The 14,651-nt window shown below is 34.9% G+C and overlaps 1 protein-coding gene across 5 annotated transcripts in view; it reads left to right on the top strand.

Moving 5' to 3' along the window:
• Positions 1-14,651, top strand: part of ZNF569 (zinc finger protein 569) — a 76,694-nt gene that overhangs the window by 26,793 nt on the left and 35,250 nt on the right. For 4 of the 5 annotated variants that reach the window (XM_082367285.1, XM_082367286.1, XM_082367287.1 and 1 more), the window contains exon 3: positions 8,072-8,129. The exons of the other annotated variant lie outside the window; for it this stretch is intronic. In XM_082367285.1, coding sequence (XP_082223411.1) covers positions 8,072-8,129 — 58 coding nt within the window. The remainder of the gene's footprint in view (positions 1-8,071; positions 8,130-14,651) is intronic. 5 annotated transcript variants of the gene reach the window in all.

The raw sequence follows: 14,651 nt of genomic DNA, 5'->3' as shown, positions 1-14,651 counted from the left end.
CGGCGGGTAGGGGGGTGGGGGATGGTTCAGGTGGTAATGCAAGCGATGGGGGGCATAGTTCAGGCGGTAATGCGAGCGATGGGGAGGAGCAGATGAAGTTTCCCTCGCTTGCCTACCACTCACCTCCTGCCGTGCTGCCCGGTCCCTAACAGGCCGTGGACCGGTACCAGTCTGTGGACCGGGGGTTGGGGACCCCTGTTTTAAAGGATGAAGAAGTGGAGATTGTATTTAAGTTTAATGGACTAGGGGATTGGGTAATTTATGATACGGGAGATTCTGGGTTTTTTTAGTGAAGAGGCTATAGGAATTGCGACATTGTATAGCTCTGGTACTTGACTAGTAATTGTTACCCGTTGATCATTGCTTATTGGTGTTGTGGTTATTATAGAGGTTACTCGTGGTAATTAAACAGAATTATGCTTAGGGTGAGGGTAATGAGGAATGAAAGAAAATATAGTTTGATTAGGCCTTTTTGGTCTGATACTAGCATAGAAATTTTTATTTGAATAAGGGAAGTAGTTTTTGGTAGATACTTTCTAGTCAGATTAAATCTAGGAAGGCTGATGTGATTTTTGGCTTGCTGATAAATTTAAGTATGGTGGGAAGTTGTGTATAATAATGGAAAAATACCCTAGGAGGTTGGAAAATTTGAAGAAATTTGAAGGGTACTTAAATTTTAAGTTTTGTGTGGTGAGGTTGATTTCAGTGCCAGATGGTTACAGCAAGGGCAGTTAGTTTCAAATAATAAGGTATAGTCATTTGTGGAATTGTTGTTGGGGGAATATTGTTGGAGATAAGAAATCCAGCGAAAATACTTCCAGTTAGTAAACATTTAATAGAATTGATTAGGAGTGGGTTGTTTTCATTAATTAGAATTAAAGTGGAAAAGTTTGTCCTAATAGTGCAAAGAAAATAATGTGAGTGATATAGACAATTGTAAGGGATGTGGCGACGAGAGTTATTAGTAGGGCTCAGGTGTTGGTATATGACATGTTAGCGATTTTGATGATTAGGTCTTTAGAGTAGAATCCTGTGAGGAAGTGAATTCCTGTCAGTGCGAGACTTCGATAATGAGGGCTGTTGTGGTAAAAGGTACTGCTTTAAATAAACCTGTCTTCTGAATGTCTTGCTCATCATTTAGGCTATGAATAATGGATCTAGCGCATGTAAATAGTATGGCCTTGAACAAGGCATGTGTGCAAATATGGAGAAATGTTAGGTAAGGCTGGTTAATACCGATTGTTACTATTATAAGGCCTAATTGGCTTGAAGTAGAGATGGCAAGAATTTTTAAATGTCATTTTGGGTAAGAGCGCATACTGCTGTAAATAATGTGCTAATTGCTCCAATACATAATATTGTTGTTTGGATAAATTTATTATTCTCTGTTAAAGGGTAAAAGCGGATAAGTAGAAAAGTACCTGCTACAACTATTCTTGAGTGGAGTAGGGCTGAGATGGAGGTAGGGCCTTCTATTGCTGGGGGAAGTCATTTGTGATGCCAAATTGGGCGGATTTTTCAGTTGTGGCCAATACAAGTCCTGTTAGAGGCAGGTTTGGGTGATTTAGGTTAAGTATAAATATTTATTGTAGGTCTCATGCGTTTAAGTTAAATAGGAATCATGCTACTGATAATAATAAATCCAATATCTCCAATGCGATTATATAAAACTGGTTGGAGAGCGGCTGTATTTGCGTCTGCTCATCCATGTTGTCACCCGATAAGTAGAAAAGATATAATTCCAACTCCTTCTGATCCAATGAAAAGCTGGAAAAGATTGTTAGCAGTGACAAGAATTAGTATTGTGATAAGAAAAAGGAGTTTTTAAACAATCGATTGATGTTAGGATCTGAGTGCATATATCAGATTGAAAATTCTATAATAGATCATGTGACAGATAATGCCACTGGCACAGATATTATTGAGAAAGAGTCTGTTTGAAGCTAAGTGATAATTTAAGAGTTTGGATAGTAATTCAATGTCAGCTTGAGATAATTCTTTCTTGTCCTGTGTGAATGAATATTATTGTTGGAATTAAGCTGGTGATAAAAGCATGTGAGATAGTGGTTTTTACATAGGATCGATATATGTTACTTTTGTAGATGTTGGCGTTTGTTATTATGATTGGTATTGTTAGTATAAATAGTGTAACTGGTGTGAAAGAGGTAAATAAGTTTATTACTTCTGTTTTGAGTTGCACCAATTTTTTGGTTCCTAAGACCAATGGATCAATACTATCCTTTAAAAGCTTGAAAAAGTCATACTGTTAGATATGGAGGCATGAATTAGCAGTTCTTGCATACTTTTTTGGTAAACAAGAAGGTTTAGTCTCCGTTACTAGATTCACAGTCTAGTGTTTTTTAAAACTATATTTACAGTATAAGGGCCATAAAATGATTTTGGGACTTAACGATAGGAATAAGAGAGGTAAAATGTGAAGAGTTATGAGAGCATTTTCTCGTATGGATGATGGCTTAATATTATTGATAGGGTTTGTATATTTGCCTTGTTGTGCTATGATTAACATATATAGAGAGTATAAGGCAGTAATTACTATAGTAATTCCTGTTAGGATAATGGTGACATTTGATCATGAGAAGGATGATACTACTACAAATAGTTCTCCAATTAGCTTAATAGTTGGGGGTAGAGCTAGGTTTGTTAGGCTTGCTAGTAGTCATCACGTTGCTATTAATGGGAGGAATATTTGTAGACCTCTGGCTAGAATTATCATTCGGCTGTGAATTTGTTAGTAATTTGAATTTGTGAGGCAGAATGATATGAATGATGTGAGGCCGTGGGCAATTATTAGAGCGGTGGCTCCTATATAACTTCAAGGTGTTTGGATAAGAATGGCTACGAAAACAAGTGCTATGTGACTGACAGAATAATATGTGATAAGTGACTTTAAGTCTGTTTGTCGTAAACAAATTGAACTTGTTATGATTATTCCTCATAAGGAGAGTATGAGAAAAGGGTATGCTATGAAATCTGTTAATGGGTTTAGTATTGTTGTAATTCATAATATACCATAGCCTCCGAGTTTTAGTAGTACGGCTGCAAGGACTATGGATCCTGCAATGGGGGCTTCTACATATGCTTTAGGTAATCAAAGGTGAAGGCTATAAGGGGTATTTTACTATAAAGCCTATTATACAGGCTAGTCATATGAAAATGTTGGATAAGGAGATGGATATTGCTTGTGTTCAATATTGAAGTATTAGAAAATTTAGTGAGCCTGTGATATTTTGAATATGTACTAGTGCTACTAAGAGTGGAAGCGATCCTACTAGTGTATAAAATAAGAAATAAACTCCTGCATTAAGTCGTTCAGTTTGATTACCCCATTGGGTAATGATAATAAGTGTCGGGACTAGTGTTGCTTCAAATAAAATATAAAATAAGATTAATTCTATGGCAGTGAGTGTTATAATTAGGAATATTTGTAATATAATTAGCATGGTAATGTATAATTTTTTGAGTTAATGATTGTTTGAATAGGTGAACTTGGCTGGCTATTAGTATTAATGGGAAGAATCATGTTAAAATTAATAATGGTGTTGATAAGGAGTCGGAAAAAAAATTAGTGAAAAGTTGAGGCTATTGTCATTAAATTGATTAAGAAGAAAAGGCTCATAAGACTGATTAATAAGCTGTGGACTGTGGTATTAATTCAGATTATGCTGTTCTTTGATAGTCATGTTAGTGGTGTTAGTATAATTGTAGGAATAATAATTTTTAACATTGGAGGAGATTAAGATTTTGTACATAATCAGTGCCATATATGTTTGATACTATTACTAGTAAGGACAGTCCGAGTGCGGCTTTGAAAGCTGTGAATACTAGCAGAACAATTGGCATTATGCTGGCTAGGGTAGAATGTGTATTTAGAGTGATCAGGGTTGCTATAATGAATAGTGATAGTATTATGCCTTCTAGGCATAATAGTGAAGATATTAGGTGAGATCTATATATTAATAATCCTATAAGAGATACTGTGAATGCTATAATAATATTTATATATACTAAAGGCACTTGGTAATGAACTTAATCATAATCTAACAAGTCAAAATAATTTATTTTAGTTTAAACTAACTACCATATTCAGTTCATTCTAGTCCTTTTTGGTTAGGCTAGGCTGTTGCTTGTAATAAAATTAGGAATAAAGCTATAATGAATGTTGTTTTTAGATTATTTGTCTGAGATGCTCAGGGTAAGGGTAAAAGGAGAGCAATTTCTAAGTCGAAAAGGAGGAATGTAATGGCTACTAGGAAAAATTTTATGGAAAATGGTACATGTGTTGATCCTATAGGGTCAAACCCACATTCATAAGAACTTATTTTTTTCTGTGTAAATATTTAATTGGGGAAGTCAGAATGCAATTAATACAATTAGTGAGGCTAGTGCTATGTTTGTAATTAATGTCAGTATTAGATTTATTATTCTTTTTTGGATTATACTGAAACTAATTGATTGGAAGTCAACTGTACTGTTTAATACTGAAAGAATAAGATCCTCATCAATAAATGGATATGTAAAGGAATAGTCATACTACATCTACAAAATGTCAATATCAGGCAGCAGCTTCGAAGCCAAAATGGTGGTTAGATGAGAAGTGATATTTTAATTGACGTAAGAAGCAAATGATAAGGAAAGTAGAGCCATAATTACATGTAGTCTGTGGAATCCTGTAGCTATGAAGAAAGTTGACCCATCTGAAATTGTAAAGGATGTTTCGTAGTATTCTAAGGCCTGTAGACTTGTAAAATGAAAGCCTAGGGCAATTGTAATAAGAGCTTAGAGTATGTGTTTGCAGTTTCCTTCTATGAGGCTGTGGTGGGCTCAGGTAATGGATACCCTTAATACAGAGGTATTAAGAAGTGTTACTTCTAATGGATTTAGGGGACGGCTGCCTGTTGGTGGTCAGCATCCACCTAGTTCAGGTGTAGGGGTAAGGCTTGAGTGATAGAAGGCTCAAAAAAAGCCAGTAAAAAAGAGGACTTCTGAAATAATAAGATTATTCCATATCGAAGTCCTTTTTGAACAACTGATGTATAATGGCCTTGGGAAATGCTTTCTCGGATGATGTCTCATCATCATTAATACGTTGTTAAGGCCTAGTGATAATAATGTTGAAGTGAAGTGAAATCATGTAATTAGGCCTGATGTTATTATTAGAAGGGCTGAGAGAGCTCCTATAAGGGATCAGGGACTGGGATTTACTATGTGATATGCATAGGTTTGGTGGGTCATTGTGTATTGTCATGTAGATAAAGACTTACTAGTAAGGTAAATGCATAAGCTTGAATTATGGCAATGGCGATTTCGAGGGTAGTAAGTAATACAAGGATAATAAATGTAATGAGGGCTGTGGTGGTGCTAATATTCAGCAATGCTAGAGTCACTCCTCCAATTAAAGGAATAATAGATGTGCTGCTGTGATGTTAACTGTTAATTGTACGGCTAAAGCTATTGGTTGAGAATGAATAAGCTAATAGTTTCGATGATTACTAGTATAGGAATAAGAGGAACCGGTGCTCCTTGTGGTAGAAAATGAGCTAAGGATGCTTTTGTTTTATGGCAAAAGCCTGTAATTACAGTTCCTGCCCGTAGGGGAATTGCTATTCCTAGATTTATTGAGTTGTGTAGTAGGTGTAAATGAATGTGGTAATAGTCCTAATAGATTTGTTGATCCAATAAATAAGATGAGTGATATTAGTATTAGTGCTCAGGTTTGTCCTTTGTGATTGTGAATAACTATTATTTGTTTCAGTGTTAGCTGAACTAGTCATTGTTGAATAGAAATTATATGGTTATTGATTAGTTGATTAGGTGTTGGGAGTAAAATGCTTGGGAATATGATAATTAAGATAATGATAGGAAGTCCTATTATTGTTGGGATAATGAAAGAGGCAAATAGATTTTCGTTCATTTTGTTTCTCAAGGGGTAGGTTGTTTTTGTATTTTGGTAGACATCAACTCTCGGTTTGAATAATATATTTTGAAATTTTTAGTTGGAATATAATAAATAGGAGTAGAATTATTGATAGACTAGTAATAAATCATGTTGATATATCCAGTTGTAGCATATCATTAAGGGGAGTTTTAACTCCCAGTCTTTTTTTTTTTTTCTTAAGGTATTTTTATTTATTTATTTATTTATTGGCTGCATTGGGTCTTTGTTGTTGCTCGAGGCTTCCTCTAGTTGAGGCAAGCGGGGGCTACTTTTTGTTATGGTGCACGGGCTTCTCATTGCGGTGGCTTCTCTTGTTGAGGAGCACGGGCTCTAGGTGCGTGGGCTTCCGTAGTTGTGGCGCAGGGGCTTAGTTGCTCCGCAGCATGTGGGATCTTCCCGGACCAGGGATCGAACCCATGTCCCCTTCATTGGCAGGCGGATTCTTAACCACTGTGCCACCAGGGAAGTCCCCCTAACTCCCAGTCTTTAACTTAACAGGTTAATGCTGTTTAGCTTCTTAATGAATTTATAATATTGATGCGGATCATTTTTCAAAGTATTTTAGTGGTACTAAAATGGGTATAAAACTATGATTTGATCCACAAATTTCTGAGCATTGTCCATAATATAGACCTCGTTGTGTTGATATGAGAGTTGATTGATTTAGGTGTCCTGGAATTGCATATATATTATATCATACATCAGGGGTCCCCAACCTCCAGGCTGCGGACCGGTACTGGTCTGTGGCCTGTTAGGAACCGGGCCACACAGCAGGAGGTGAGCGGCGGGCAAGCAAGCAAAGCTTCATCTGCCACTCCCCATTGCTCGCATTACCGCCTGAACCATCCCCCCCCGCCACCATCCGTGGAAAAATTTTCTTCCACAGAACCGGTCCCTGGTGCCAGAAAGGTTGGGGACCGCTGCCACACATAATACATTATATGTATAACCGTGCATTAATTAATTACCCCATGCTTATAAGCGTGTATGTTAACCCAGAGGTCCCCAACCTTTTTGGCACCAGGGACCAGTTTCCTGGAAGACAGGTTTTCCACTGGGGCGGGGGGCATGATTCAGGCCGTAATGCCAGCGAGCGATGGTTCAGGTGGTAATGCCAGCGATGGGGAGTGCCATGCTTTCGCTCTACTCACCTCCTGCTGTGCGGCCCGGTTCCTGACAGGCCGCGGACCGCCGGGGGATTGGGGACCCCTGCATTAACCTGTTGATAGTACATACTACATTATACGTATAATCATGCATTATTTACCCCATGCGTATAAGCATGTACATTATATTATGAATATTACATAATACATAATATTATTAATTGTACGTAGTACATTGTTTTATGATTCAGTTTGTATTTGGGCGAAATAATATGTTAATTGTTTTTTAAAAAAATCAAATAGTGCTACTAGACTTGTAATAAGAATAAGAAAAACTATACCCTGTTCCTTTTTTCTCCCCATCTCTAATTCCTGTCCCCAGAAAGAATCACTTTGAACTCTTAACTGTGCCTTCTTTTGTTTACTCCGTTTTTCCAAATCATATGTTTATCCTGCTATTATTTGACACTTTTCAGATTTAGATTTTTTATACTATGGAAAATAAGAATTAAACGTTCTTACCACCACCAGTACCTCTGATACACATCACTCACACACATAAACTTCTCCTGACTCTTTTCTCAAAATATAAAATCATCACCATTTTAGTTAAATTCCCATTTAGTTTATACTTAAAATATTTCTTTTTAAAAGTCTCAGTACATTAAAATACCTTAGGTATGTTGTCAGTTTCATAATTTTCTTGGTGATGTGCTTTCATGAAGCTATATATCTTTCTGCTCCACGTGAACTGTTTATTCTCTGATACAGAGCTATTGATAAATTCATGGGGCATCTCCTACATATGTACTCCTATTCCTGTTCACCATATGCATAAGCTCCACATGATGTAGTAGTCATCTTTATACCTGGGGAATGTATATTCTTGGCCTTTCTGATGGCTCCAAGTATCATTTTGCTATAGAGTGACCTTTAATCTACCTTGTGGGTGCAGATTTCTTAAACTGCAAAACAAACCTTGTTTAATGGCTTTTATTCTCTTCTCCAGCTCTGCCTTCTCAGGCCCAGTTCACTCCCAGAAAGAAAAGGAAATGACTGAGTTGCAGGTAAATTTTAAGTAGTATATTTGTTCCCTGCCTTATTTTACAGTACAGTTTAAGGGAATTGCAGTAATCCATACACTAAATTGGAAAATCCTGTACAGATAAAACATATTTTCAGAGGAAACAGAGTTGGAAGGTTAAGACCAGGAAAGCGTTAAAATATGATTATGCAGAAATGCTTTCATTCAGAGAGATTAAACTTGGGCTTCAATTTTGAATTTCATTATAATAGGTAAACAAGGGCAGAAATTCATTACATAATTTGCATTGTCCATAAGGATAAAAGTGAACATTTATTAGCAGAAGTAAGTTTTTCATTGGCACCTAGGTCAATGAATATATTGTAGTGAGACTTCCCGTAGTTGGTAAACCCAGCTTTTCTAGTGGTCTTTTTTTTTTTTTTTTTAATAATTTTTAAAGTCTTGGTCATGCCACACGGCTTGCAGAATCTCAGTTCCCCAACCAGGGGTTAAATCCGCGCCACGGCAGTGAAAGTGCCGAATCCTAACCACTAGACTACCAGGGAACTCCCCACTGATGGTCTGTTTTGATCGAGGATAAGGCAAAGAATATATGTCAAAATAGCCCAGCATTGGAAAGAACGCAAATCAACATCAACAGAAAATGGAATAAATTATAGTATTTCATGCAGTTGGACACTATACACATAAACACACACACACACACACACACACACACACACACACACACACACACTCCCCAAAGCAGATTACTGCTACTTATAACAACATAGATAATCTCACAAACATGTGTCATAAGAGAAGTCAGAAATAAGAGTACATTCTATGTGATTCCATATATATGAAGTTAGAAAACTAATCTCAGTGATAGAAAATAGTGGTTACCCCTGAAGGGGTATTTACTGGGAAGGGACATGAGGGAATCTTCTAGTATGCTGAAAATGCTCTGTATTTTGACCTGAGTGGTAGGTACACAAATACATAAATGTATAAAAATGTCTCAGTTTGTACACTTAAGATTAATGCATTTTACCACATTATTCTATGCTTTCATACCTTATTTTTAAAAAAAGCTAGACTATCTGAAGAAATAGATGGGATGTGTCTTTCAAATGACCCTGTATAATTATCTTTTTCCATGTGTGTTTGCTGAGATTCAGCCACAGTCTGAAGTAATCATTTATGGTAAATTCTTATAATTTTAGTCCACTAGAATGTGAACAAAGAGTATGCTTTATTTGGTTTACTGCTGTATCTCCAGCCCCTAGAACAATGCCTGGTATATGTGGTTTTTGTGAATGTTTGTGGGTTTAATGAATTGAATCCGTGGTTCCTTATTTCTTCTTCATTTTACTCTTAGAATAAGTAATGTCTGTCTCCTCTTCAAGGACATTTCCTTTTCCTCAGAACTTCATCCTTTTTCTTCAGACTTCCTTTGGAATCTTCCTCTTTCAGATTTATCCTGCACTCTTAGCTATTGAACAAATCTCACTTTACTGCCTTTTCACCCTTAGCGCAGAGCTTTGCCATACTGAGATATACCTTTCTTTGACCAGGTGCCCCTATCTAGCAGCTTCTCTGTATCTCTAGTTTTTTTCCTCAGTTAATTTTCAAAGTGAATACATGTGTTTAACCAGCATAAGCACTGGATCAAGAAATGGAATATTACACTAACACCCATTAGACTCCTGCACCTTTCCCAGTTATTACCCTCACCCCAGGGGTAACCACTGTTCAGATTATATCACTATAGATTATTTATGCCTATTTTTAAACTTTATGTAACCTATATACTTTGTGTCTGACTTCTTTTGCTTAATATTTTGTTTGCCAGATTCATGTTGAATAATTGCATGTAAGTAGTTTACTTAACCTTACTACTGTATATTATTTAATTAATGTGAATAAACCATAATTTTATGTATCCATTCGATTACTGATAGGCATTTAGGTAGTTTTTATTTGGGAACAATTAAAATATTGTTCCTATGAATTTTCTTGTAGGTTTTTGTTGCACATATGTACATATTTCTTTCTACCAAAGTAGAATTTCTGAGTCATAAGTTATGTTTAAGATTACCTTTAATTGATACTGCCAAACAGTTTTCCAAAGTGATTGTCCAAAATTGTACTCTTAACAGTGTATGAGAGTTCTGACTACTGCAAGACAACCATCTTGAGTATATTTTCTACAGTCACTAGCTGGTTTTTTGGCATAATATCAAACTCATAGGCAGTAAAAAAGAAGGTCAACTAAATTTGAGTACGTAAAAATTATATTCTCCTATTGATACAATCACCATAAAGTAAATTGACAAAACTTGACAACAATCTTAATAATACATATGGCAGACCCAATCTGGTATTTAAATACTATTTACAAACCAAATTAAAATCCAATAGAAAACTGCATATAGGACATGAAAAAGAAATCCAAAATTGAAAAAGTAAGAACAAATGCCCGATAAAAATTGTAAATAATAATAAAAACTAATCTCTATTGTTAATTAAAGTTTTACATCAATTACCTCACATAGACTTCATAAAGAATCTTCATTTTTTTTTCAGGAGTTAAGAAACAAGCATAGAAAGATTAAGAAATTTGCTCAAGGTCATAGGTAAAGGATGTAGTAGAATCAGGATTTAGTCCTAGGTGGTGTAACTGTGAAGCCTGTAAACTTAACCACAGTCCTGTATGACCTCAGCCTCACTCATGATTAATGAAATGCAAATAAAATGATTTTCTAAAATAATCATCAGATTAGTCCAGTTTTTCATCATATCTCAAATCTGATCACTTGTCAACATTTCCATGGCTCTTGTAACCCAGTCCATATCATCTCTTACTTGGAAGTACTTCAGTAACTGCCTGTTAATCTCCCTGCATACATTCTTAACCATCTGTAGTCCATTCTCCAGAGAACAACCGAAGTGATAATTTAAAAACCTGAGGTGTTAACTTCTCTGCTTAAAATCAACTAATGGCTTCCCTTTACACTTGGAATAAAATCCAGATTTCTTATTGTCCTTTACAAAACCCTTCATGATATGCCTTCTTCCTATTTCTTTACCATTATCTTTTGCTATACCCTCCCTCATTCACTGTCTTTCAGTGATACTAGCTTTTTCCACACTTGGAACAGACAAACTTTATCCCTGGGGAACTTTGAACATGCTAGTAAAGCTACCAGAAAAGACTAAAGTCCCAACTCAAACAGCTCCCTCTTACTCAGTTCTATTCAGGTCTTTGATTGATTGGCTGAGGCCTACCCATATTAGGGAGGACGATTTGCTTTACTCACTTTACTGACTCAAATGTTAATCTCATGTAGAAATACCCTCACAGACACACCCAGAGTAATGTTCAGCCAAATGTCTGGGCAACCTACAACCCAGTCAGGTTGACACATAAGATCAACCATTACACTATCTTATTCTATCTTACCTATTTACATGTTTATGTTTTAATTTGTTTCCCTCAACTAGTATGCACATTCCAGGAGGACCAGAATTTATGTCTGTCTTACAGCTATATCCTTAGGCTCTAAACCAGTGCTGGGCACATCTAGTAAGTCGGTAACTTATTGAATAAAAAACCATAACTCCAGGGCTCAAATAAGAATTATTTTCTCATTCTCTTCAGTGGCAGTTAGTATTCATAATGAAAACCTCAACTACCCTCAAATAGTCTCTGAGCTATCAGAAAAAAAAGTTTCAATTGTTTAATTCTCCTGTTCCACTACTTTAACATATAGGGGAAATAGAAGAGTTGAGATTTAGGAGGTATTGGTGAGACTGAGTCAAATGAACTTGTTGACACATTGTACCTAGGTGTTGAAGAAGAGGTAGGAATCAAAACTTATGCTACAGTTCCATTTTTCAAAAAAGGTGTTAGTGTTGCCATTAATCAAGATAAGAAAGTTAATAGCAAAAATTGCTGAATATTATATCTCCTCACAAACCTAATATGGAATAGGTAATGTTACCTGAAATAGTGAACTACCAATGGCAAACTACTAACTGGATTCTAGGTAGTAAATAAACATATGATAATTAGAAAAGCAAAATTTCCTGTTAGAAAAGACTATATTTTTACACTCTGTCAAAAAATCCAGGATTCATGAAAGAATCTCATCATTTTCCTAGCTGTCCCCTTTTCTATTGAGAATGATTAACTCTTCAAAGAGAATTTAAGAGAATATTTATTCCAACATTTTCATTTTATAGATGGGAAGCTTTTGACCCAGAGAAAATTTAAACATTGTTTAAGTAAAGCCATATCAATGCAGTTTAAAAGAAAGAAAAACGGCTATTTGTTAATATTAGGTACTATAAAATTCAAGACAGTAATCTTTATTTTTTTATCGAAGTTTAGTTGATTTACAATGTTGTGCTGATCTCTGCTGTATAGCAAAGTGATTCAGTTATACACATATATACATTCTTTTTTTAATATTCTTTTTCATTATGGTTTATCCCAGGAGATTGGATATAGTTCCCTGTGCTATATAGTAGACCTTGTTGTTTATCCATTCTAAGCATAATAGTTTGCATCTACTAACCCCAAACTCCCAGCCCATCCCTCTCCCTCCCCTCCTCCCCCTTGGCAACCACAAGTCTGTTCTCTGTGTCTGTGAGTCTGTTTCTGTTTTGTAGATAAGTTCATTTGTGCCATATTTTAGATTCCACATATAAGTGAAATCATATGGTATTTGTCTTTCTCTTTCTGACTTCACTTAGTATGATACTCTCTAGTTGCATCCATGTTGCTGCAAATGGCATTATTTCATTCTTTTTTATGGCTGAGTAGTATTCCATTGTATATATGTACCACATCTTCTTTATCCATTCATCCAAGACTGTAAGCTTTAAAAAAACAAAAAGAACGGTGCTTTAAAATGCTGATAAGTGCATTAGGTAATAAAGATAAATGGTTAGGACTACTTCTGTACCAAATAAACTGCAGAAAATTTACTATAAGGAATACTGTGAAAATAAGAAGAAACATATCAATAGGAAACTTTTATTGATCTGTCTTAGCTCATGATAGACACATAAAGCAGACAACAAAATGAATATAACTACCAATAATAATTTGATAGAGCTAATTGATTATCATAGCTTATAGCCTGGAATAAATTAATATCCTTTTTTTAGATATGGAAAAACTAAAAACTGACCGTATATTAGGCCTAAATAAAACTCAATAAATTTCAAAAGTACAAACTGTACATGTTCCAGAATGCAGTTACATAGGAAGTTGATAATAAAAATTCAAAAAGAAAACATTTCCACATGGAAATTTTAAAACTAGCATAAGCAACTTAGATCAAGAAAGACATAAAAATTTATGTTACAGAACATCTAGAAAATAATGTACAGAAGAAAACCTGCAGGCTGAATAATAATATGTTAATAAATATAAACAAAATGAACAAAATATAGTTCTAGAAATTAGAAACAATGTGAGAAAATAGAAGAAGGAATTGATGAGAATAAACGAAGTCAGTGAGAACACAGAAAATTGAACTAATACAGAGCTGCTTTTGCTTCCATCTCTCTCTGTCTTCTCTCATCTTTTTTAAAAATTATTATTTTAAAATCTAGGAAGAGAGAGGGAGAAATAGAATAAACAGCCATATACCCAATACCTGGAATTAGCACATTGAATATTTTGTCATTTTTGCTTTGAGATTTTTTTCAGTAAAATAATTAGAATATTACAGATACTCTGTCCCCAGAGCCAGTCACTTTCATGAATTTTATGTATATCAAGAGTCCATGGTTTTATGTTTTTACCACACTGATTTGTATATATGAATATTATATAATGTTGCTCTCTGTTTTAGATTTTTAAATAATAAGGAACATAATGGACTGACAGTTCTTCAACTCACTTTTTTCACCCCATATTGTTTTCAAGACATATTCATGTTAATATATGTATTACTGACTTTACATCCTCTTCCATTGTTTTATTTTTCCTTATGTCAATAGCATTCTATCTTAATTACCATGTCTTTTTTATTATAAATCTTGGTATCTGATAATGAAAACAAATCCTCCATCTTTGTTTTTCTTTAACATTGCTGTAGCTATTTGTAGTGATTTATATTTCCTTAGAAATTTTAGAATTAGTCCATTTCCACAATTAAAGCTGCTTAGGTTTTTATTTCAAATTGAACTGAATTATGTTTACAAATATATCATCTGCAAATAGACACTTTTCATCATTTTGAATTCTCATGCCCTCCCTTTTTTCTTGCCTTATTTCAATTGCTAAATGTTCCGTATAATGCTGAATAGATGTGGTGGCAGTCATCTTTGTTTCCTTCTCAGTCTTAAGGGTATACTTTCAATGATTCACCAGTAAGTATGATATTCCATGAAAGTTTTTTTGTAAATACTCTTACAGATGAAGGAAATTTCCTTTTATTCCTAGCCTGCTAAGGGGTTCTATCATGAATCGGTATTGACCTTTGTCATACAATTTTCTTGTATATGTGATTTTTTAAAAAAATAAATTTATTATATCTATTTATTT

This window comes from Balaenoptera borealis (genome assembly GCF_965194805.1).
Source record: "Balaenoptera borealis genome assembly, chromosome: 19".
Lineage (NCBI taxonomy): Eukaryota > Metazoa > Chordata > Mammalia > Artiodactyla > Balaenopteridae > Balaenoptera > Balaenoptera borealis.
Note: the sequence above shows the minus strand (reverse complement) of the source record. Positions and strands in the feature narration are given on the sequence as shown.